This window comes from Mycetomoellerius zeteki, unplaced genomic scaffold (assembly GCF_001594055.1).
Source record: "Mycetomoellerius zeteki isolate Tzet28-1 unplaced genomic scaffold, Tzet1.0 scaffold114, whole genome shotgun sequence".
In the NCBI taxonomy this organism is placed as follows: domain Eukaryota; kingdom Metazoa; phylum Arthropoda; class Insecta; order Hymenoptera; family Formicidae; genus Mycetomoellerius; species Mycetomoellerius zeteki.
Genome location: NW_017256062.1, coordinates 1,554,339 through 1,577,323, shown reverse-complemented (window position 1 = coordinate 1,577,323; position 22,985 = coordinate 1,554,339). Strand labels below are relative to the sequence as shown.

General features: G+C 30.8%; 3 protein-coding genes across 3 annotated transcripts; 2 read left to right on the top strand and 1 right to left on the bottom strand.

The window, feature by feature from the left end:
* Window positions 1-497: 497 nt before the first annotated feature.
* LOC108728615 (uncharacterized) lies at window positions 498-11,014 on the top strand. Its single transcript, XM_018457278.1, has 7 exons — window positions 498-697; window positions 1,767-2,019; window positions 4,791-5,045; window positions 5,724-5,837; window positions 6,106-6,288; window positions 8,992-9,303; window positions 10,694-11,014. Exons 1-7 carry the CDS (start codon window positions 510-512, stop codon window positions 10,865-10,867), a joined length of 1,479 nt encoding a protein of 492 aa, XP_018312780.1. The 5' UTR covers window positions 498-509; the 3' UTR covers window positions 10,868-11,014.
* Window positions 11,015-17,381: 6,367 nt separating this feature from the next.
* LOC108728666 (proteasome assembly chaperone 4) lies at window positions 17,382-18,807 on the bottom strand. Its single transcript, XM_018457388.1, has 3 exons — window positions 18,652-18,807; window positions 17,720-18,151; window positions 17,382-17,395 (listed from the first exon to the last, which is right to left on the bottom strand). The coding sequence occupies exon 2, from the start codon at window positions 18,119-18,121 to the stop codon at window positions 17,720-17,722; it is 402 nt and encodes a 133-aa protein (XP_018312890.1). The 5' UTR covers window positions 18,122-18,151; window positions 18,652-18,807; the 3' UTR covers window positions 17,382-17,395.
* Window positions 18,808-20,725: 1,918 nt separating this feature from the next.
* Window positions 20,726-22,907, top strand: LOC108728660 (MKI67 FHA domain-interacting nucleolar phosphoprotein-like). Its single transcript, XM_018457375.1, has 4 exons — window positions 20,726-20,958; window positions 21,575-21,781; window positions 22,458-22,566; window positions 22,634-22,907. The coding sequence occupies exons 1-4, from the start codon at window positions 20,821-20,823 to the stop codon at window positions 22,876-22,878; spliced, it is 699 nt and encodes a 232-aa protein (XP_018312877.1). The 5' UTR covers window positions 20,726-20,820; the 3' UTR covers window positions 22,879-22,907.
* The last annotated feature ends 78 nt before the right edge of the window (window positions 22,908-22,985 follow it).

Below are 22,985 nucleotides of genomic sequence, written 5' to 3'. Positions count from 1 at the left end.
GAAAACATTTCAAATAATCTTTTTTAAAAGTCTTTACATTACCGAGGAAATTAAAAGTGTACAGACACATGTAGATTATATAGTACATATACATGAAAAACAAAATGTACAAACAAAACATTTAATGCATAAAATCGAGAAAGAAAGCTCTTTTTTCAATTATACAGCAAATGATGCACCAGCTTAATGCAACGCATTCTCGCGGTTTTGATCTCAGAAATTATTTTGCAGTTATTAAAAAAATCTTTTGTTAACAAATAAAAAGGTAAAAATTATTGGGGAGGAGGGGAAGAGAAAAACGCTCTACTCCCTTTAAGTCGGCGCCTAAGTTATTCATTAAGTTTGAAGATTTGCATATTATAAAATCGGATTACAGTACAGTTCGGATAAATTCGAATTTCAAGATCGCTCCGCAGTTTTAATAGCTACATATACTGAATTGGAACTCGTTCGTTCGACATCGACATAGCTAAATGAGACTATTCTCTGACGCAGGTTCAGCGGTAGCAATGATAGGAGCTAATCTAAGATTCGGCATCGGCGCTTCCGGGAATGTCACGTCCAATGCCACCAAGGTGTTCCAGTGTCACCCCGGTGGTGTGACCGAGGCCACTGTGATATTTAGCCTCGGTGCATTGGGGATGGGGGCAAATATTATTCTCATGACGTTAATACTGGCGAAGCGACAGCTGCGCAGGTATGAAGCGATAATAATCCACCAAAGAATGGCGCTTTGTGATCACCTCATGCTTTGCATCAACTGATCCGGGAATAACGCTCGGAAATTGTCGCGTTATGACCCGTTCAATATGCGAAACAAAATCGCTTCCTACGGGCATATCGTGCTATAAAAATTACACAGCCGTGATTTCTCGCAAATGAAAAAAAAGGGTGTTTCGCAATATAGGAAGCACCATATTCTATCACGCATAATTACATCCGTCTCATGGCCTATATATTCAAACATATTGTAAATTTAATGCATTCGTTTGAAAGAAACAGACTATTGCAATATAAACGAAAATAAATTTGTTTTATTGTGACTCATACTTTCAAATAAAATTATAGAGCTAAGGGCACGTTCAATTCTGTGCCATACATAGATTCCAATCACGCGTAAGAGTATCTTGACTTGTTGAACTTATTTCAGTACGTGAACAGGTAACTGTATTGCGGCCCGATAACCATCACGTTCTGTTTACCGAATAAAATCTCGATCGTATATGCTTGTCAAACCAAATATTGTCTGATCGATACGCGAAACATAGTACACGTGATAAACTGCGAAGTATTCTAAATGTAATATCGACTTTTTAGAATGTACCTTGTTATCAATTAAAAACTGATTTTTCTTAAAAAAAAAACGATATATTCTATAAATTTTGAGATTGCTGGTAATTACAAGTAAAATATGTATATTTTAAACTTTACAGATTGGAATAAATGTTTTAAGTAAAATTTAAGTTTAATTATAATAAAGTATTATCTAATTCTAAATATTCATATTAAGTAACGGAAAAAAATAATCATTAAATATTTATTTTAAAAAAATTAATACATTCCATTCGATATCATATTTTAGAAACATTCTATTTGTATTCATATGAGTTTTTTTAATGGTAAATTTCATTGCCAGCAGATTTATTACTGAATTTACTAGCAATTGTCGGAGGCGTATCTTGTAAGATAGGATTAGGGAAGTAGGAAAAGTCGGAGATGAGAAGAATAGTGAATATATTAATGTATATTTATTCTGGGATTCACAGGTGGTCCCAGGGGCTGTTATTCCACCAAGCTATGGTAGATTGTGCGAGAGCCGCTATACTATTACCCCTAGGCTCCAGTATATTGAATTGTCAGCCCGTTAACAAGTGTTCCCTGGTAGAGACCGCCTTTCTGTTACTAGTGACCGTTTCCACAGTAAATATGCTAACGACCGTGCTAAATGACAGCCCGGTATTTCCAGAGGGCGACGAGGAGGCAGATCTGACCGCTCCCTTGCTGATGGATTCACCCCAGGTAAGAATTATACATGTCTTGTTAAGCTAATATCCATGCTTTCCATTCGTACTTGGTATTTCTATGATTTTCGCAGATTCGTTAGATAAATAAGTGTAGATTCGTGCGTATACATAGCTCTTCATCCCTGAATCTTAACAACTAAGTTTCAACTTATCTCTCAGTTCTCAGCACTTAGCTCTTCCAATTTGCAACTCTCGACTTTCAACTACCGATCTTTTCAATCGTCTCTTAACTCGTTGCGGTCTAAGCTATTTCTCGTAAATGAGCGAAAATCAAATTTGTCTCTTCAACTTCAACCAACTGTAATCAGCTAGTCTAACAGAATTTAAAGAATTTTATTACTTAGAGGAATTAAATACATAGAAATCCCAAAAGTATAGTTTGCCAATTATTATAATCGCGTTATAATCGCAGATTTGAATATTTGAAGAATTATGCGATAGGCTATTGCAACATATATTATGTCGAGTCTAACTCGATAAAAGATTAAGTTATATTTGATATTACATTTACATCACGGTTATAAACTTGAACTGATAAATTAAATTATATAAGTTTGTTCGTTCGACAGGCTATTAATCAAAAATATTTGAGGTATGGACAAACCGCATTACTTTGGGTAACGCAGACTGCTGTTGTCCTTCTCGCATACGAAATGAAAGAGAAATTTCCACCTAACCGCAGCATTGTGATAGCGAATTTAGCAGTGACTGATTGCGGCAAACCGTCCGCGTTACAGTCTAGAGATATAGAAGTGAAAGCTGTCGGATTAAATCGGATTTTTCCAAGGAAAATTAATTACACTGGAAAAAGCATTAAGCGCACAACCTGAGCTTGGACATACGGAGACTTAATAAATTGTGATAAATCCAACTAGTTAACGGTTGTAAAGACAACATTTTTTTTCACTAGTCAACTTCATATGAAATTTTTATATCAAATTTAATAAGTGCTCAAACACTAATAAAGGATAAAAACGAATAATGTTTCAGTTTGCATTGTGTGTGTGCTTGTATGTGTAAAACTGATTTGGCTTTTTCATAAATTATTAAATCCGTTCTTATTACTTAATCTGTTCTTATATATATTAAATATTTTCCTTCAATTTCTGATTCAATTTTAAGCAAATTTTATTTTTATCAGGAGACACAGTAGTATCTCGGTATTAAAACAAGCGAAGCGACGTTTTTTAATGTACCTGTATCGCATTTAATTAAGAATTTAAAAGTCACGAGACAGAACTCTGATATCGAGAAAAAGTAATAATCTGTAAATTTATCAGACTGTACGCTTCTAAAATTCGATGCAAATCTTACGGAAGATCCTATATCATTACAGTACCCGAGACACTAAATTAGTGCAATTAATTCCTTAACGACTTGGTTTCCCTGTGCGTGTAGTAGCAGTTATAGTTTCAAATTAATTTAACGTTATAACTTGCATATCTAGTGACACTCGACTCGCTTTTGTAACAGAATTCTAATGATGGTTCGTTAAACATGCGAAATGTGTCTATTATTATGTATCTCTTGCAACAAAATTGCAATTGTAGCTTTACAAGCATCGAAATAATTTTTTCAATTATTTAAAGTGTCTAATAGCATATGTTCTACTTGATTTTACATTTTAAACCTTAAGGATGTTTTGTTTGTACCTCCAAAATGATAACAAAATTATAAAAGAATTACAGATTATTCTAAATCACATTTAAAAATAATATGACAAATTTGATGACGGTTTACTATCTGGATCATAAGTTATTTTAATAAATATAAAGCATAAAATTATAATATATTTTATATTAATAAGTATAAATATAAAATTTAGTGTTACTTTTTAAAACTGTGCTCTAACAAGAACGTATGGAAATGAATTATAAAATGAATAAAAAAAATCTCTTTTTAATATATAAGTACAGTATACATTCAAGATTATTTATGTAAAGTTAGATTGCGATGCATTAACTAATTGTATATAAACAATATAATATTTATTTGTTCTATATCTTTGTAACTAATCAGTGAATGGCAATGAATAACCAAAAGAACTTTGCATAAGTTATTTTGAATATTAAAATTACTCATAAAAAAATTTAGATTTTTGTTATTTTTTAAATTTTAGTTTATAATAATAATAATAACAAATAAGATAAATAAACTATAAAAATTTATTGTTCAATAAAAATAGAATGTTTTAAACATAACTTTTATATATATATATATTATATATACCAGGTGTTTCAGACCACCTGTACCACCTTTTTATCTTCGTAGGATAAGATCCATTCATAAAAGTTTTCAAAAGGCCATTAGAGATTATTCCTCTTATTTTCATTTTTTCACTAAAAATTCATTTTTACGTAAAAATAAAAATAAAAGGTACAATCTCCAATGGCTTTGATCTTGACAAATGTTATCCAGGATCGTGAACAACGCATTCAAGAGGTTTCGATCGGACACCTTGCGTAATGTTATTGCCGGCGGTACTGTAACTTTCGAGCCTTATAACTCGAAAAGTGTTCAATGAAAAATAACTTTATTATAATGTTTTGGAAAGCTCTCGACATTAGATTCTGGAATCAAAAATTGAATGTTAAAAAAAATCAACGCGACCTTGTTCTGATCTTACCGACGCCATCTAAGATCAAACTGATAAGATCAGTAAATAGATTGAACTGATAATTCTATATCTGAAATATTCAGGAAATATTTCATGACTAGTAAAAATCTTTTATAAACTTTATTGAATATTTTGTGCTATTTTCACAGTGCGTACTCTTTGGTACTTTCATGATCTGGTTCGCCAGCATAACTATCAATCTGGGGCCCACATTTCTTAGTGGGGCCTTAGCGGCAAACACGGAAAGCAGTCATAACGCGCCCAGCTGCCCATTGATACATGGACCTTTTCGCCACTACATACTCAATGCTCTCTGGATTGTCATCAACATTATTTGCGTAGCGCTAACGCTCTTTCACTTACGAAAGTTGCACAGAGATTTAACGAAAGCTAATATCGAAGCGGTAAGCGGCGATATCAATCATATGAATAGTTAGAATCTATACGAATGTATACTTTATTAACTCCATTGTTTTATTTACAATTTCTATTTAAAAATTTTATACAGGATGGGGCAATAACTTCGTCTACCTTAAATAGCAAAGAAAATGCATTGTTTAAAATGATAATGCAATATATCTTCAATTTATAGCCATTCATGCATATTAAAAAAACATCATTTTCAGATTACGCAATAACTAAATTTTTTGGACAGTCGACACTTGAACTATTTTTTTTTTGTAGTTTAAAATGTCAATTTTAAGATATTGAACCATACTTTTTCTTTAAACATTTTTGTTTCAGAGTTTTACATTTTTATATGAAACAGTGTATTTCTCTCATTTTGTTAACTATATTTAGTTATAATAGTTCATCTACAATTCGTTATGAATATACAACTGTACAAATATACTTTCTAAAGATATCAAAATATACGTAAAAATCATTTAATAATTTTTATATACTTGTAAAAGTGATGAAAATTAATCCAGAACACGAATGACCGAACATGTGTAGTAAGGGTGCCCTTACTATTAAAACTAAGATGTGTACTAAGGGTTAATTTTATTTAATAATTGCTTTAAATTGCTTTAATTTTATAAATTTCTTTCATGTTTATATAACATCATCTTTATCTCCAGGTACGAGTAGCTGGTCTTGTTACAACGCTCGTTAACGTGACGGGAGGACATCAGGCTGCAACGAATTCTCTTGCAACTGAAGACGGTGACACAAGAAACGGTACGACACCAAAAGTAAGTCAATTACGTTAATAATTTTCGACAAAGAAGCATATTTCTGTACAGGATGTTCATAAAAAAAGCATTCAGGATTTATAAAGTACATACGTACCACACTGAGTAAAAAAAACTTTAATGAACATACATAAATCGAAAACTGAATCGTTTTTGAGAACAATTTTGTATATTATAATATCATAACTGAGTTATTCTATCTTTTATGTATTGTATTTTGATTGACATGAAGCATGTGATTTAAAATTATTTGGAAACAATATTTCAGAGAACGGGTGCCATCGAAGAGCACCGAAAAATGAGGAATTACCTCAGACGAATGGAACACGAGGGTGTACAAAGAGTAAAAATGTTCCTGGTCATAACATCAGCATACGTCTTGTTCTGGGGACCATTGTTTTTCGTTACCCTGGTGCATCATCCTGCCATAGGAAATCCTACTGGTTATGAGGTAATTAGAACATATAGAGTGCTGCGATGAGGTAATGGGAAGTTTGTATCCGTATTCGTGTTAATGTTACTTCCGCGAAATTTAGACACTATCGATATTTATGTCCCTACAAATATCTCCCGGTCATTACTTATCTTGCTTGTAATGGCGCATTTGTGCGCTGCACTTGCGATAACGGTGCGAATATTAATAGCTCAGCATACAAATGCTTGCTACACTTTAGCGGATCGAACTTTGTCCTTGTAAAAACAGCAATGGTATGTCACGTTGTTTATTTATTCCGCAAATCCGCTCTCTTATTCATTTCGAAAGATACATTCGCCAGAAATAATCGGCGGCATACTAACAGCTTATATAAGCATCATAAATATAAATGAATATACTGAGCTAACGTCACACAAGTAGCATTTTATGACCGAAATCAATTATAAATGTCGAAGTTAATTATCTGACCGCGACGAAATGAATAAATGAATATGAATCTCTCCTTTCTTCTTTCTTTATTTCTAATAATTACAATTCGATGTTATATATGATTCTTTAAATAATTATGATGCCGCAATGTTTAAAATACACGTGTGAGACACAACAAAACTTGCCAAGCGATTTTAGTTCAACTTCTGATAACGATACATTTGTTCCAATAGGAACAAATGCGAAAACTTGGCGAGAAAACATGAAAATGTAAGTTGCTCGACTGTGCCAATATAGAGTTGTATGTGAATCACTCGAGCGAATCGAGCGAATTCGCAGCTATCGAATAGTGTTCCTCCAAAGAATCTTTCTACGAGAATATAAATTTTCAAGAAAGGAAAGTCTCCGCCGAAAAACACGTTGAATGACTCGAAGACATCGCGCACCAGTTTTGCGATATAACGTCATAGCAGATGCACAAAATAGCCGCATTTTATCTTCTCAATGCGCAATAAACTTCCGGTATTTTGACAAAATGAAGACCGCGATATAGTGAAAAGCATAATTTAAGAAAAGATAAATTTTCTCGTTTCCTGTCTAAACATGTATAAAAACTCCGAAATGTAGAAATTTTATAATATGATTTTTACGTAAAGATCTTTTTAAAAAACAAAAAATATATATTTACAGAGTGACCTAAAACTGACGATAAATATTTCATAAACAGATTCTTTGTAACATTTTTGGCAAGAATGTCAAGGCTATGAGCGATAGTTTTTAAATAGAAAGAGTTTAAAAATTACGAATGACGAGGCTAGAATTTCGCGCACTCAGAATGAAAATGTTTTTTCAAACTTCAAGCCTTTGACAATGATAAAATCTTCTTCACACATTGACTATCTCTATATCCTTGAAAGCGCGCGAAATTCTAGCCCCATTATAATTTTTAAACTCTTCCCATTTGAAAACTATTATAGCCTCTACATTTTCATATTAGATTTTTCGTCTTAAAATGTTACAAAGAATCTGTCTTTAAAATATTTATCAGTTTTGAAACAACCTGTATATATCATTAAATATACAGGATGTCCTGCAATTTTTTGCCAAGCGCTTTTATAATATATTATAGATATAGAGCGGCCTAAACTGAATCGAAAAGTCCACTACCATTTTACAATTTTCGCAATGATTAACGAGATATTAATTATTAAAAATTGCCGAATATATTGGTTTTCAATATCTTTTTCAGAATTGTTTATTGGCCATTTTGAATTTCATACTTTTGACATTAGATTTATAATAGTTTCAACAATCTCAAAAACTCCCTAACCCACTTCACTTTTTAAAATTTTCAATTTATTTCACCTATATTAAATCTACCTCTTATTTTTAAGGGATAGTTTTCACCCTTCAGAACGAACCTTTGCCGATAAAAAAAAATGTGTGTCAAATATTTTTCATAGTTCTACAAATATGCAAAGTTTCATTAAAATCGATGAGTGATATTTCCGTAGATTTACTTGTTAATTTAGTCTGCTCTATCTACTCAAAAGTGCTTGGCAAAAAATTGTTGGACATTCTCATATTCACATCTCATTTTCACATTTTCTATGACAATTTATGATTTCCATGCATAACTATATATTGCATCGATCTCCATATGAGCTATTCTTGACTATTATTTGTGTTAGCTGTTGATCTTGAGTGATATCTATGTCCACTGTATTGGTTCTGGTAAATTCCATATCATCCTATGTAACATCTTCCTATGTAAGAAGTTATCTTCCTCTTGATCGACGGTGATGAGTTTCTTTGTATAACGTATATTAACTTTTGAAGGTAGCTTGAAAAAGCTGAAATGTAAATTATATTTTTTTTGCTTCTAATTAATGTTTGTGAGTTTAAATATTTTTACTTATTGTGGATAACCGTGAATTGTATATTTGCTTGTTTTTTTTTAATATAAACAGTATTTTTAAATATAATCTATTCTTAATTTAAATAGATCCTTATCCACACATACAAATTAAACTAATATTTTTCAAAATTATATAAATAATAAAACCAATGTTTTTCATTATTCTCATGTGATGAACTGATTACATTATAATCTAATTTTCATATTTAAAAAAAAGTGCAGATTCTTTATATGGTTTGTTTTTTTTTTCCCCCATTTCATAAGCACGCTGTCATGCAATTTTGAATTAGCTTTAGATTTATGTTTGCAGTGACACGATGCAAACTGCATACTGCATCTAAATCACTGGATTTTGCGGTTTGTTGTACCAGGTGACCCTACACATCGCGTATGTCCACGCCTTCGTAAACCCGGCTCTGTTCCTTCTCCTGCATAGAGGGCTGCGACAAGGGATGTCGGACGTGTGTTGCAGCTGCTGCGAAAGCATAGCCCGATGGATCCTTGGATCTACCGCGACTGGTTCGATGCAAAATGTTCAACTACCTGTATACGAACCGCCAATGAATCTCCCCTCGCCGCCAGATCCACCTATGGCAGCTTCGGCTGCATCGCTAGGATGTAATCTCACCGACGTGGCGCTCCTACAACCACCTCTGCCACCGACTGCCAAACATTTATTGGTGGTAAGATTCTCTCTCTCTCTCTCTCCCTCTCCCTCTTCTCTCCCCTCTCCCCTCTTCTTCCTTCTCCCTTTCTTCCTCTCTTTCTCTTCCTCTCTCTCCCTCTCCCTCTCTCCTCTCACTCCCCCCTCTCTCGAATAATTATTGAAACTTATCCCAAAGCACTTAATCACATAAAGATTGATCTTTAACTTAAATCTCTCCTTTTAAAGATGCTATCCCTTAATTACTTAAGCGAATCCTAAAGCCGTCTGTATTATCAACTAGATCGCAATTTTTGTATAACAATTACTTTTTCCTCTTTCATAGATCTCTCTCTCTCTCTGAAAATCCTTTTCCGGGATTAAAGTATACGCATTAATATGTGTCTGTGAGGTGGAGTTTATGCCGAGAACGAAAATTTCGAAATTGAAATTTTAAGAAAAATTTTTTGTCGTACTCGGCATTAACTTCACCTCACAGACATGTATCAATGCTTATATTTTAATCCTGGAAAAGGATTTTCGAATCTGTAATAGAGGAAAAAATTAATTGTTATATAAAAATTATGAGTCGGTGCAATACAGACGGCTTTAGGATCCCTTAAAGATCACTTGTCACTTGGGCTGGTATTCATATAGTCAAATCTTTATTTAAAATTATCTTAAGTACAGTTTTAAGATGTCATGAACCAATCAGAGAAGTAGAGAACCACATTGGCATATTAAGATATTACTTATAAAATATCGGTGTGGATTTTTTACATCTCTAGTATAGATTTAACACCCATGCGATGTCTACATAATTCTTACTGTGTTGATGTTAATATTAATACCAATGTGATGTGAATTTTAAACCTCTGGTGTTTATATTAACAATCATGATGTTAAATTACAACATCATATTGATGTTAACATTAACATGAGAACACAATGAGAATTATATAGACATCGCTATTTTTTAGAGCGTGGTCTTAAAATAAGAACAGACTGAATATTAACTTTATTTTAAAACTTAAGTAATATCTGGAGATACTAATGCAGCTCTCTGATTGGCTTATGACATCTTAAAGCCCGATGTTCACAATGCTAAAAATCGGTCCGAGATCTCGGACAGAGAAAGGATTAAAACAAATCACATTTGAACAATTTGATCACATGACCGATGCGATTGGTCAATTCTTTCTTCATCCGGGGTCTCGGACTGATTTCTAGCATCGTAGACATCGGGCTTAAGATTGTATTTAAGATAGTTTCAAATATAAGAATCGACTATGAATATCGACCTTAGACTAATTTTCTTTGATGCTTCTCCTTTTAAAAAATGTTAATATTTATATAATTTTTATTATAGAACTATATTTTTATGTATAAAAATTATTCAAGCTTACAATATAAAATCAGTAAAATTACAGGACAACTCCTTCGTGATACCACCAGATCCTTGGAGTCTGATTTCAAGACCGAAAAGCACTTCTAGCCTGTATGAAGAGAAACTATCTAGGAGACCAAGCCTCCTGCTACCACCACCGGCGGAACTGAACGATCTACAAATGAGTCCGACGAGTAGTGATTCACCCAGCGAATAAATGGACCTTAGTCAACATCGAACCAAAAAAATACAACGTTAATTGATTACAATGTAAAAATAATTGCAATAATGATGAAAAACAGATTTTCAGGAAAAATCCTTTCTATCCTCTAATTTTTTCCTGCAGCATCATATTTCAATCAAACGTTCACATAAAGTGAGTGTAAAAAGTATTCGTACAGACAAAATGTTTTTCAAAAAAATTTTGTTTTAAAAAATAAATATTATCCAGAGCGAGAAATAAAATCGAATCGATATAGATACAATGATTTCAACACCAATTTGACGTCGATTCAATGTTTAATTGACCCATCGTTTAATTAATTACTCATCATTTTTTGATGGGTAATTAATAATTTATTCATAAAGAATAAAATAGACGTATGTTTTTTAAAATTATATATACCAAAAAGATATGTATTAATTATAGAAAATATATCATCTAAAAAATAAACGAAAATTAAAAATGTATCGGATGCTCAAAAGATATTCGTACAGTCGAGAAATTTAGCTTCTATAATCAGGAATACATGCGAAGCTCGTTCGTTTATGTTAAAACAGAATGTATTCATTGTATAAAATTGCTAATTAATGTTTATTTTCTACAAATAAGACTTTTTTTATAACAAATTTTCTTATACGAATACTTTTTGCTCTCACTGTACACATATTGTTGATAAAAAGCCGAAATCAAATAAATCATGTGCTACAAACTACAAATATTGCTTCATATAAACATTTTTTAATGAATGTTAATGTAATATATATCAGCGAAAATACACAACTGTTTATAATTGCGTTTAAAAATATCCATAAAATTTTACGTTTTTGCAATTCTCTTAATGTCAATATTAATTTAGATGGAGTACAAGATATACCATCGTAAATTTATATAAAACTTGTTGTAAAATTGTAAATTTTGTTTCTACGGACATATTTAATGCAATATCAAGAAACAAGAGTACATCAAGTTATGTACAAAACTAATTATATGAATAATATAGCTTGAGTTTTGTGTGATAGGAAGAGAAATTATTGAAGAATCAGCTATATGTACATTTACTTTTACGTATATATAATAAGTTTTAAAAAATTAACAGACTGACTTCTCGAAATTCATATTTATGTATATATCAATTTCCACAGATGTGATATTCAAAATCATAAGTTAAAATGTAATGTAAAGATCGTTGCTTCCATATCTGAAAAATGTTGTCTTGCCATTAGAATGAATATGTATTCCATTTATTATAAACTTACGATTAAAATTTTTTCTAACAGTTTTTCCGATTTTTATCGCAAAGCACAAATGACATTACATTATTCATGAATATTTTAGAAATAATCATTTTTATTATATTTCTAAACAATATTATAGCGCAGTACACTATTGATAATTAAATAATAACAAGTTTAAATTACTTTAACTGCCATTCACAAAACAATTTAAATTCTGGATGTGATATATGCGTATGTATAGTTTTAAAGGATCGGCGAAAAACCCAATTTTTCCAATTTTTCCGCGGATTTTTTCGGTTTTTTTCCTAAGGGTAGAAAAATTCATTTTGGAAAAATTCACGCGTGTCCGTAAAATCTACCACGTTTACTTCTCAGTCTTTCCATAAAGAAAATAATTGCGTATAGGGTACACAGCAGGATAAGTTAACAGAAATTTTGAAATTGTATAAAAGATTGAGGTCGCATAATATAAGCGCATAATATTATTTATTATTTTAAGCATATTAAATAATATTATGCGCTTATAGAGAATATATTCAATAAAACATACAAAACATACACTATTGCACCATTAATGTAAGAATTAAAAATATAGAGTCCAAACATCATGTTTATATGGTAATAGTAGGTCTAGAAAATTTGGATTTAAACTGAATTCGTAACAAAATATTTGAAAGAAAATAAACTACGAAGAGACACTTCAGGAGTTCGTTAGACCGAAGTGTGACAAACTAGAATTGAAAATCTGTCTACTTAAGCTTTGCCATGTACTAAAGGAAGGTTAGATTAAGTTTTACTATAAAAATAGAAGAATAGATAAAAAATTTTATTAAAAATAATGCTACATAATTTCATAGATCGCATTAATTTTATAAAGGAATTTAGAAGTTACTTATTATGTCTTTTACACAACAAAAACAGCAATTTTTCCAAAAAACCAATTTTTCGGAAAAAAAAACCGAAATTTTTCCGGTTTTTTTCCAGCAATTTGAAAAAAGCGACTTTTTTAAAACTATAGAAGTATGTTTACTTATCGTCAGGGAATGGAAAGTTACTTTTTAAAAATATAAACAAGTTACAGTTACTCGTTATCAAGTAGAAAAAGTAACAAATTACCATTACTAGTTATCAATTTGTAAAAGTAACTCGTTACAGTTATCGTTACTTGAAAAAATAACTTTTCATTACTTTTTTAAAATCGATTACCATCAAACACAACGGATGGGTGCCTAGGGGCTGTCTAGTCTCAAGCGCTATGAATGACTTGTATCCAATCGAACCGTGTCCAATCGTGTGCAAAGTAACGATAAAAGTAACTATAAAATTCGTTACCGTTACTAAAAACGGTAACTATGTTACCGTTAGTTACCAAATAAAAAGTAACGCAGTTACCAGTAAAGTTACTAAAAAGTAACTTGTAACTGTAACTTCGTTACAAGTAACGAATTACTTCCATTCCCTGCTTATTGCAAGCTATTATAAAGACTGGATACTTATACAACATAGGCCTCCAAAGGGCGTCCTAAAGATGTACCAAAGAACACGTTATGTCCAAAAGATGTTCCTATAGGATGTCCCTCGGATAAAATGTGCTGTATCATGTATGGAATATTATTCGATATCATATAAGTTAAAATTTAATTGCTTTTTCTGTTTGAATATTACAAATCGTACATCATGGCCAAATCTAGAAAATAAAACGCGATAAATCGAAGAGGAAAGAAATATAGTGCACTGGGCATCATCATCTAAATATATCTGTGATTGCTTATAAACGTCCTAGTCTCTTCGTTGTTGTGGTGTCATTAACAGATTCTTACAATTAGGAGACATATATATTATACATACATATATACATATGTATATATAATGTATATATACAATGTATATATATAATGTATATATACAAAGCGATACACGATACTTTAAAGATATTAAATAATATATATTAATTCGCGTATAATCTGCTTTTTCAGCTGCACAGAACGAAATTGAAAATGAAACGAATATCTGGCGAGTCAGAGAAGTACAATATGTGGTGGAAAGTATAATTGACTGAGAAGGATTAAGTAATTTCTTCATTTAGCCGAATTAAATAGGTGCACTTATTAAATGTACATAACAAAATGTGCAGTCCTTCGTAAAATGGCACTATCGCGTGAACTTCTATATCTAGGGACTCAATCTTCTCGAGAAACGAGATACGATATACATATATTAAATTACAAATATATTTTCTATGCGACATTATAGAGATTGCACTCGTTGCAACCGCAACGTCCTGTTGATCTAATTATGCGTTACACCAATGTTATTTTATGCAAATGAAAAAGCTTAACAAGAGTAAGGAAGCATAGAAATCAGTCGTTTATTTTCCAAATGAAGAATAATTACAGCCAATGTTAATTTATATGAACCATTCCAATTTTATTGAAATTCTTTACTAATTGTATGTTTATTATAACTGTCCATAATTGTTCTCAATGTATTCGTCTCCGATATTTATTTTCATATTTATAAATTTAATATTATATTTACAATGGGTGCATTCAGTACCACGGTCGCTCACTAAGCGCTCAGTGAGCTCTTGTATCTGTTTGGTTTATATACTATATTTAGTTCTAACAGAATATGCCAATCAGATGCAAAAGCTCACTGAGCAATGAGTGTTGTAGTACTGAATGCACCCAATAAATCAACAAACCAAAAGCGATATATTCCCATTTCAAATTCTTATTACTATTACATTTCTATAATAAAAAGAACTCGAGCGGTTTCGAAGTCTTATAAAAAGAAAAATCAACCCGAAAAATTATAATATGGGAATAATATATGAAAAAAATAATAAAAAATTATAATATGGAAATTACAATACACGATACAAAAGAAAAACGTTGAAACGAGAAAAATCGCAATGTTAAAAACAATCAAAACTCAGTTAATTGTATTATAATTAACACATTAATTTGTAACATAATTTTTTAAAGTATATAGATATGATATATACATATATATATATTATATATGCTTCACATGAACTAAAAATATTCTTAATCACAAGAATAATTAACAGTAACTTCTACTAATTTTATGCGAAAAATTGTAAAAATTATTTATATCATGTCGAAATTAACAGGTTATAACTGAATGAATTATGTTTTAAAAATCTAATTAATAAGCATTTTTCAACCGCAAAAAAATATTTAATTTTCTGAACATAGAATTTAAAGAAGAATAACCCTGATGAAAATAAAAATCGGAGCTATATTATTTCTAACCAGACTTATAAATAATATAGATCGAAATTATTAAAATTTCTTCCAAAATTATATGAAAAATATGTATTATTGGCATAATTGAACTTATATTAAAGTATACTAAAAGTGTGAGTATAGAAATTGTTTCTTATTGTACAGTGAAAAACATATCAATATAAAGAAGTGTGTTTAAAACAAGTACGTAGCGTAACATTATGTGGCCAGTATCAATATTTATTAAAATTATATGAGATTAATATTTTTACCCAATCCCTTCTTTTTTTTATTCACCGGAGATGAATATGTGTTAAAAACAACCCGCGAGAAGGATGCTGCTTAGATACAAGTCAATTAACTGGAACTACCATAGAATATTTTCTTCTTAAGTGTGTCGTGTGTAATAAATGTTTAATGTAAATTAATGTAAATTATTGTGTAAGAAAGTAACAGAATGAGACCGAAATTTTTTATCGTAATTTTATAAATGCAATATCGAGAACAGCGTGATCGATTAATGGCAATTGTAAGAAAAAAACAAGATACATTAAAAGTATATGAGATGATGCGTTTAAATAGAAAGTTTAGCAATCTAAACTATCTGTTTAATACATTAAACCGTGTATTTTTTACAATATTATTTTAATTCAGTCTACAATTACTTGTTTTATTTCTTAATGGATTGCAAATATAAACTTTGAGACTGTATGCTTAAAATTTTTATATATTTTAAGATATATTTAATGCTTGCATATAATATAAAACAATTAAATTAAAAAAATTAATATATCCAAAATTTATAACGTGATCATCTTATTAAATCTTTATACTAATTTTACGTATTTAATTCCATTAATCTTTTAACAGCAAATATATCTTAGAATTGCTATTAAAATCGATTATTTTCAAAGCGTTCTTGAAGGCCAAAGCACTCAAGCGAATTATTCTAAATAATCTCATCAGGGCAAAGTATTATTATTAAGAACATTTCTAAGAGAACGGTGCCTGAAAAACCGAACACTGTTGCAAATCGGCAGCAAAGTATGCGAAATGACATCGTAAACTATATAAAGTATACGAGATAAATCTTATCTTTGTTAGGAAGAAAGAGGGTATGCATTATATTTGAATGTATATAATATAAAATCCTGCTCACATATTTAAAATAAAAATACGTGTAATATATAAACTATACGTTCTTCTTATTATTAACTTTATTATTAAATATATGATTTTTTATTAAAAATATATTAAATTAAAAAAATATTGCGTACTTTAAATATGCCGATAGATTTTTTAAACTGATTTTACACATTTGTATATTTAATAATTTTAGAAAATATTCTTTTTGAAAAAAAATTTAAAGAAAATGATTATCCGAATTTTTCTGCGAAAAAAATTTTTCGCAATAAAAGTTTCTTATTTGAAATGACTGAATGTTTCGGCTCGCGATTATTAGCATCTCAGATTGAGTGTGTTTAACTTTCTGAGGACCGGCATGTTTTTGATCGACTTCTTCATTTTAAGGGCTAGAACTTTTTTATCAACGGCTGCGTTCAGCAGAAAAAGCAGCTTTGCAAAGCAGTTTTCTCTGCTGAACGCAACCAATATCATGGGGTTGAGTCCGGTTGAGTGGCGAAAAAGGTGGTGTCACTGTCGAGTCTCTAAAGGGGCCTCCGGTCCTCCAGAGGTTAAATGTCCAAACGTTTCGGCGCACAGTCACATCTGAGATAAATTTAATTCATCCAAGAATATTATATTATTCAAAACATCTAACTTTGACCGATCCTTGGCGCTCTCTACCATATTTATGTTGTAAAAAAATGAGTTTTAAGGAATAATGGTAAAATATCTTAAAGAAAATCACTTACATTTACTAGAAAAATCAAAACAAAGCTATATATTTTTATTATCAAATTTTATTATCAAATAGCGATGATGAAGAAATCTTATTGATTCAAGGTATCAATATTAATTAGAAAAATGAATAAAGTCAAAACTGTAATTTGCTAACACAAATATCAATAATCAAGCTATATCGAATCATTGAATTTCTAAATAATAAATATAAAAAAATTTATAATCATTTTATTTCATTTTAATAAACTACTAACCTAATAAACTATTATCTAATTTTCTTTCACAAATATATATAATTATTATATATACATAATTATTATATACACATTATATAATAATACTGACAAATAGTCAACATATTATCCTTTGTATCCAAAATTTTTACATTAACATTTTAATTTAATTACAAATATTAAAAGTTATTACATTATACAAAATTATGTTTAAATAAATATTTCAAGTATTTTTTTCAATTTTTTCAAGTCATTTTCAAAAACTCAAAAACTTAACAGATCTGCATGTGTCTTGAACTCCTCTTGAATTATTTTTTCGATTCCTGGTAATATTATATTGTTTGGAGTTATATTAAAACTAACATATATTGCTTTTCCAAACTTCATGCTTAATCTCTTAGCCATGTTTGTGGATGTAGCATCTGCTGTAGAACCCATGATTTTGGTTGCAATAGGCTGTTTCTCAAAACTTGATGTGAGAGCAAAAGACAAATCTCCCATGCTGCCATTAACAGAATCTCCAATCCACAGATACAAAGAATCTTCCATCCTTATTATTTGGCAATTAATATTAGTATCACTGACTTTGGCAACAAAATTATGAAATTTGAAGCTGCATGGTAGTAATTCTACTCCGGATCTTTCCTCTGTTGCATTTGCCATCATTTATACATATACTTTGGTTCTCTCTCTTACCTATAATCATATAATTTTAAAACATCAAAAAAATAAAAACCAAAAGCACGAAAGTACATTTAGAACAATAATAATTATACAGAATAGGTAATTATCCAGAAGACGCTCATTTTCAATTTAACTGAAATTATGCTCATTCGATGCATTTTTACATTAAACGAAAGAATCTGGCAAAAAATGTTGTGCTCAGTCCCACGAAGCAAGATATTAATCGTTAGTTTTTTTTATCGTTAAAGTTAACTATTGTTAAGTTAGAAAATGTCACATTGAAATAGAAAATACTTTTTCTCATGTCCCTCTATGCCATTGATGGATCAAATTTCCTAACCTGAATAGTTGTCAACTTTAACGATTAATACCTCGGTCCACGGGATAGAGTGTTTGATGACATGTTTTTGCCAGATTCGTTCATTTCGTGCAAAAACGCGTCGAATGAGACTAATTTTATTAAAATCGGAAGTGAGGAGGTTAAACTCAACAATTATCTAATAAGAAATAACCTAAGTGATAACCTTGATTTTCACGCAATTGAAATATACAAAATTTGGTTGACTTCTAAATTGAATAGCTGAGTAGGTTTAACAATTTTTATTCCAATATATTATGTACTTTTATGCTATCATGATACACACTTATCTTAAGGCTATGGCACATAAAAAAACTTAAGACTTAAGACTTAGGCGTTGTCTACAATATGCGAAGTAAGCTTGGTTTAAAAAGTAAGAGTAAGAAATTGACCAGTCACAGTCGAATGTAAGAAGAATAATCGACTCTGATTGGTCAATTTCTTACTCTTACTTCTTAAACCAAGCTTACTACGTGTATTGTGGACGGGCCATTAATGCGTTGTCTACAATGGCAGTATCAGTAATGGATGAGACTGTAAGAGTAACAAATTGACCAATTACAGTTGAATGTAAGAAGAATAATCGACTGCGATTGGTCAATTTCTTACTCTTACAGCCTCATCCATTACTGATACTGCCATTGTAGATGACGCATAAGTCCGGATCTACAATAGGTATTTTAAGCCTTAAACCATAATAATTTGACCAATTACAGTCGAATTCGAAGAGAATAATTGACTATGATTGGTCGATTTCTTATGGCTTAAGGCTTAAAACTCTATTGTAGATCCAGACTAACCGTTAACTTATATAGGATTTCCCCATAGGATTTCAATGCTTTCGTTCATACTAACTTGCCGTATTAGTTAGTCAAATCGATTTCATTATCATTTCTCACTGGGGATGCATCATTTGTCTTCGTTGTTTACCAATTACTAAAGAAGGATAAAACGATACATCGTGCGCTTCATGCGTAACTCGGAACGCATCTATTGTGGCTGTGTTCCAAAATTGACTGCTACTGAAAATCTATAGTGCAAGTACTAAAAATCTATAGTGCACGTAACGTAAACTATAGCATTTTCAGTGCTGACGGTAAATTTGGAACACAGCCTATATCAGCTAGTACGCATTATACCAGTTGAGACAATTTGATTGGCTTAGGCAAGTTACGCTGCATGTGAAAGCAGCCTAATGCTGGAATCCCATGAGGCGTATTTGCCGCGTATCGCGTAACCAATCAGAAGCGATCCGCTGCTATGATTTCGTGTCTTAGAGCCTAAGAACAAAGATGATCGTAAGTCCGAATCTACAATAATAGGTTTAATGTTTTAAGACTTAAGCCGTAAGAAATTGACCAATTACAGTCGAATCCGAGGGGAATAATCGACTGTGATTCGCTCATTTCGTATAGCTTAAGGTTTAAAACACCTATTGTAGATCCAGACTGTTACGGCCATTATAAATCAGACTTTCTTCTTCTAAATTTGTACAAATGCGTATTGTATGTACGCGATAAAAAGTACCGGTTTCCCCATGAGGAGTACTTTTCGAGTTGCGTAGGTTACGAAAACCAATCGTAAATTCGTTTAGCATTTCTGTTAGAATGTACAACAGAAATTTTAATCAGCAATTGGTTGCATTAGTTCCGCATTTCTCTAATCTTCCGCGAAATACGCCCAATGTGAATGCCGGCTTTCAGAATGGCGTATTTTAGTAAATAAAAAATAATTCTAGTAAATTACTAGAATACGCAGGTTAAGCTTACGCAGGTTACGCCGCATGTGACGGCACCCTAATTGTTTACTTATGCGTTATATAGTCATGTACATTATAGGTTATAGGAATATGCCTACGTTACAATATTTTCAATTACCACATTAATTTTACAACTTATATGGAATAATAATATTTTATAATAATATTGAATCATTATTATCTAAATTTAGTAATTTGTACTTACAAACATACAAGTATCACACACATATGACACATAATGGAGGTCGTCATGTTCTTGCAAATGCTCGAAGTTCGCGCATCTCTTACTTGAGAATCTCTAGGATTATCCTCATCCTATCTCGTTTCTGTCAATATTCCGTTCCGTGGTTTCTTTCTCCATGGGAAGGCAGCCTTACGTTTTTATATGTGCCATAGGCTTTTGCCTATTCGCCCAGATGGCGCAGAAACACAATTTTACTTTTCACAGAGGAGACTGTCCATACATACTCTGATTCCTCCTTGTTCGCTTCGGCCCTCGTCTTTCTCTGGTTTTACTGTGCACGTGTAGGTGTTAAATGTTGTTTTAATTGTTAAAAAAAAAAAATGAAAGTAAAGAAAGAAGATGCGACATTCAAGCAGTTGGTCTTGAGAAAAAATACCAAATACAAACAGAATATATCGAAGCCAAAAGCCGGTGCCAGTCTCGAGAAAGCTGTGAAAAATGTCAAGCAAATTTTTAAGGTAGACATAATCTACATAAAATAAAAAACGTATTTATGATACGTTGCTTCATATCAAAAATTTTTGGAAGATCAATGAAACTAATGGCCACTGGCCTTTTTTGCTTATTAGAATTAGAATTTTAATAACCAAATGTTTTATATATATATATATATATCCCTTAATACACACCATTGCATTATTAAGACTGCGTCATTAAGACTGAGTTATTAAGCGTTAAAGTTCGAGACTTAGAGGTTAAGATATCTATCATCCCCCCCCCTTCGATTTGATACAACGCTATGTATACCACTGACAGGATAGCAGACAAATTGAGTATTTCTGATTTATTTATGTCTATATAATTTGGGAATCGTTTGGAGAAATTTAGGAAAAATATTTAAACATTTGGGTAGTATTTTTCTTGTTATTAACAAATTTTATCGTGCATCAAGTTAGCAGTTATATTTTTATCAAATTTTGCGGTGACGTGTGTATTCTAAATAAAAAAAAAAATTACCATATTTTTGTACTTTTCAAATTAATAAAATTCAAATCAATAAAATCCTTAATATGAATTTATATTGCATGAATAGTAAATGTTAATTACATTTAGCAATAAATGTTCTTTTTGCAGAAAAAGAGAGCAGAGGCTAAAGCAGCCACGAGAAAGGAAGAAAGTTTAATAAAACTTAAACCTAAACAATTCAAACCACAGAAATTTAAAAATAGAGGAATAGTTTACATAGGACACATACCTCATGGATTTTATGAAGAACAAATGAAAGACTATTTCAAACAGTTTGGGAATATAACGCGAGTACGAGTGGCAAGATCCAAAAAAGTATGTATATGTCTATAAAATGAATTATAAACTAGAACAATAAAATGTAAATAATGTGACCACAAGAGTCATCGCTGAAGTATTTAATGGGCAAATGCAAAAAACAAAACTTAATTTATTTAACCGACATAAATATTGGATCGTAACTATGTTAAAATTATATTAAACAGCTAAGCGTACGTTTTGGTTATGTATTTTCAGCTATTCTCAGTAAATCTACTAAAATATAATAATATACAAATACCTTATATTTCATTAATATAAATTCTTCTTGCGAATGCTATAGTTCATGAAAGAAGCAATCAATAATTTATCACAAAATCGCTCCAACACAGTTACACAGCTGGTTGGCAGAAACACATGAAGCATAGCAACATATTTTTACCAATTGCGAAGAAACAAAAGACCTTAGCGTCATGATTGTGATAGTCATCTATTAATAATGCGAAATTTTTTCAAGTAAATTAAATTAAATAATTAGTGACTGTATATATATATATATATATATATATGATACAAACATGTCACTGCCATTTAACATCCAAAGTTAAAAAAAAGACTCCCATTATTTGCGTTTTATTATTCTAATTGAATACGGGAATCCATTATTATTGTTAATTTTTGAATTGTAAACTGTTTTATAATTGCAATAAGTTTTATAAAAATATATTTTTAGACTGGAAAAAGTCGCGGCTACGGTTATGTTGAATTCCTCCACTCACAAGTTGCTAAAATTGCGGCAGACACTATGAACAATTATCTCATGTGCGGTCGATTATTAAAAGGTATTTAAAATTGTATTAATACTGTCAATTAATTGTCTTTCATTATTTATAAGTATATGTTTTTTAGCTACATACATTCCACCCGAGAAGCAACATTCTGGATTTTTCTCTGGCGTAAATTGGTCAGAAGATAAATATCCTAGACTCAAAAATAGAAAACAGACAACTGTGAGTAAAAACCGTCTTCAAAGTGCTGGAGACCATGAGAAATATGTTCAAAGATCACTTGATAAACTTTCTGCATTAGAAAGTAAATTGCAAAATAAGGGGATCAGCATTAAATTTCAACCCGTTGACGTACCAAAAACGTAACAAATATTTAAAAATGTAATTTAGCTTTATAATTAAGATTTAATTTGTAATTTGTATTTGCATTAAATAAACTTAATAAACAATAGGAAATTATCTTATAATACAGG

What these genes read in the sequence shown, in the direction of transcription:
- LOC108728660 (XM_018457375.1), top strand. Translation starts at nt 20,821, where the DNA reads ATGAAAGTAAAGAAAGAAGATGCGACATTCAAGCAGTTGGTCTTGAGA. An exon ending in GAGTGGCAAGATCCAAAAAA is followed by an intron (nt 21,782 to 22,457) that starts GTATGTATATGT and finishes ATATATTTTTAG; the next exon opens with ACTGGAAAAAGTCGCGGCTA. An exon ending in GTGCGGTCGATTATTAAAAG is followed by an intron (nt 22,567 to 22,633) that starts GTATTTAAAATT and finishes TATGTTTTTTAG; the next exon opens with CTACATACATTCCACCCGAG.
- LOC108728666 (XM_018457388.1), bottom strand. Translation starts at nt 18,121, where the DNA reads ATGATGGCAAATGCAACAGAGGAAAGATCCGGAGTAGAATTACTACCA.
- LOC108728615 (XM_018457278.1), top strand. Translation starts at nt 510, where the DNA reads ATGATAGGAGCTAATCTAAGATTCGGCATCGGCGCTTCCGGGAATGTC. An exon ending in GCGAAGCGACAGCTGCGCAG is followed by an intron (nt 698 to 1,766) that starts GTATGAAGCGAT and finishes TGGGATTCACAG; the next exon opens with GTGGTCCCAGGGGCTGTTAT. An exon ending in CTGCCAAACATTTATTGGTG is followed by an intron (nt 9,304 to 10,693) that starts GTAAGATTCTCT and finishes GTAAAATTACAG; the next exon opens with GACAACTCCTTCGTGATACC.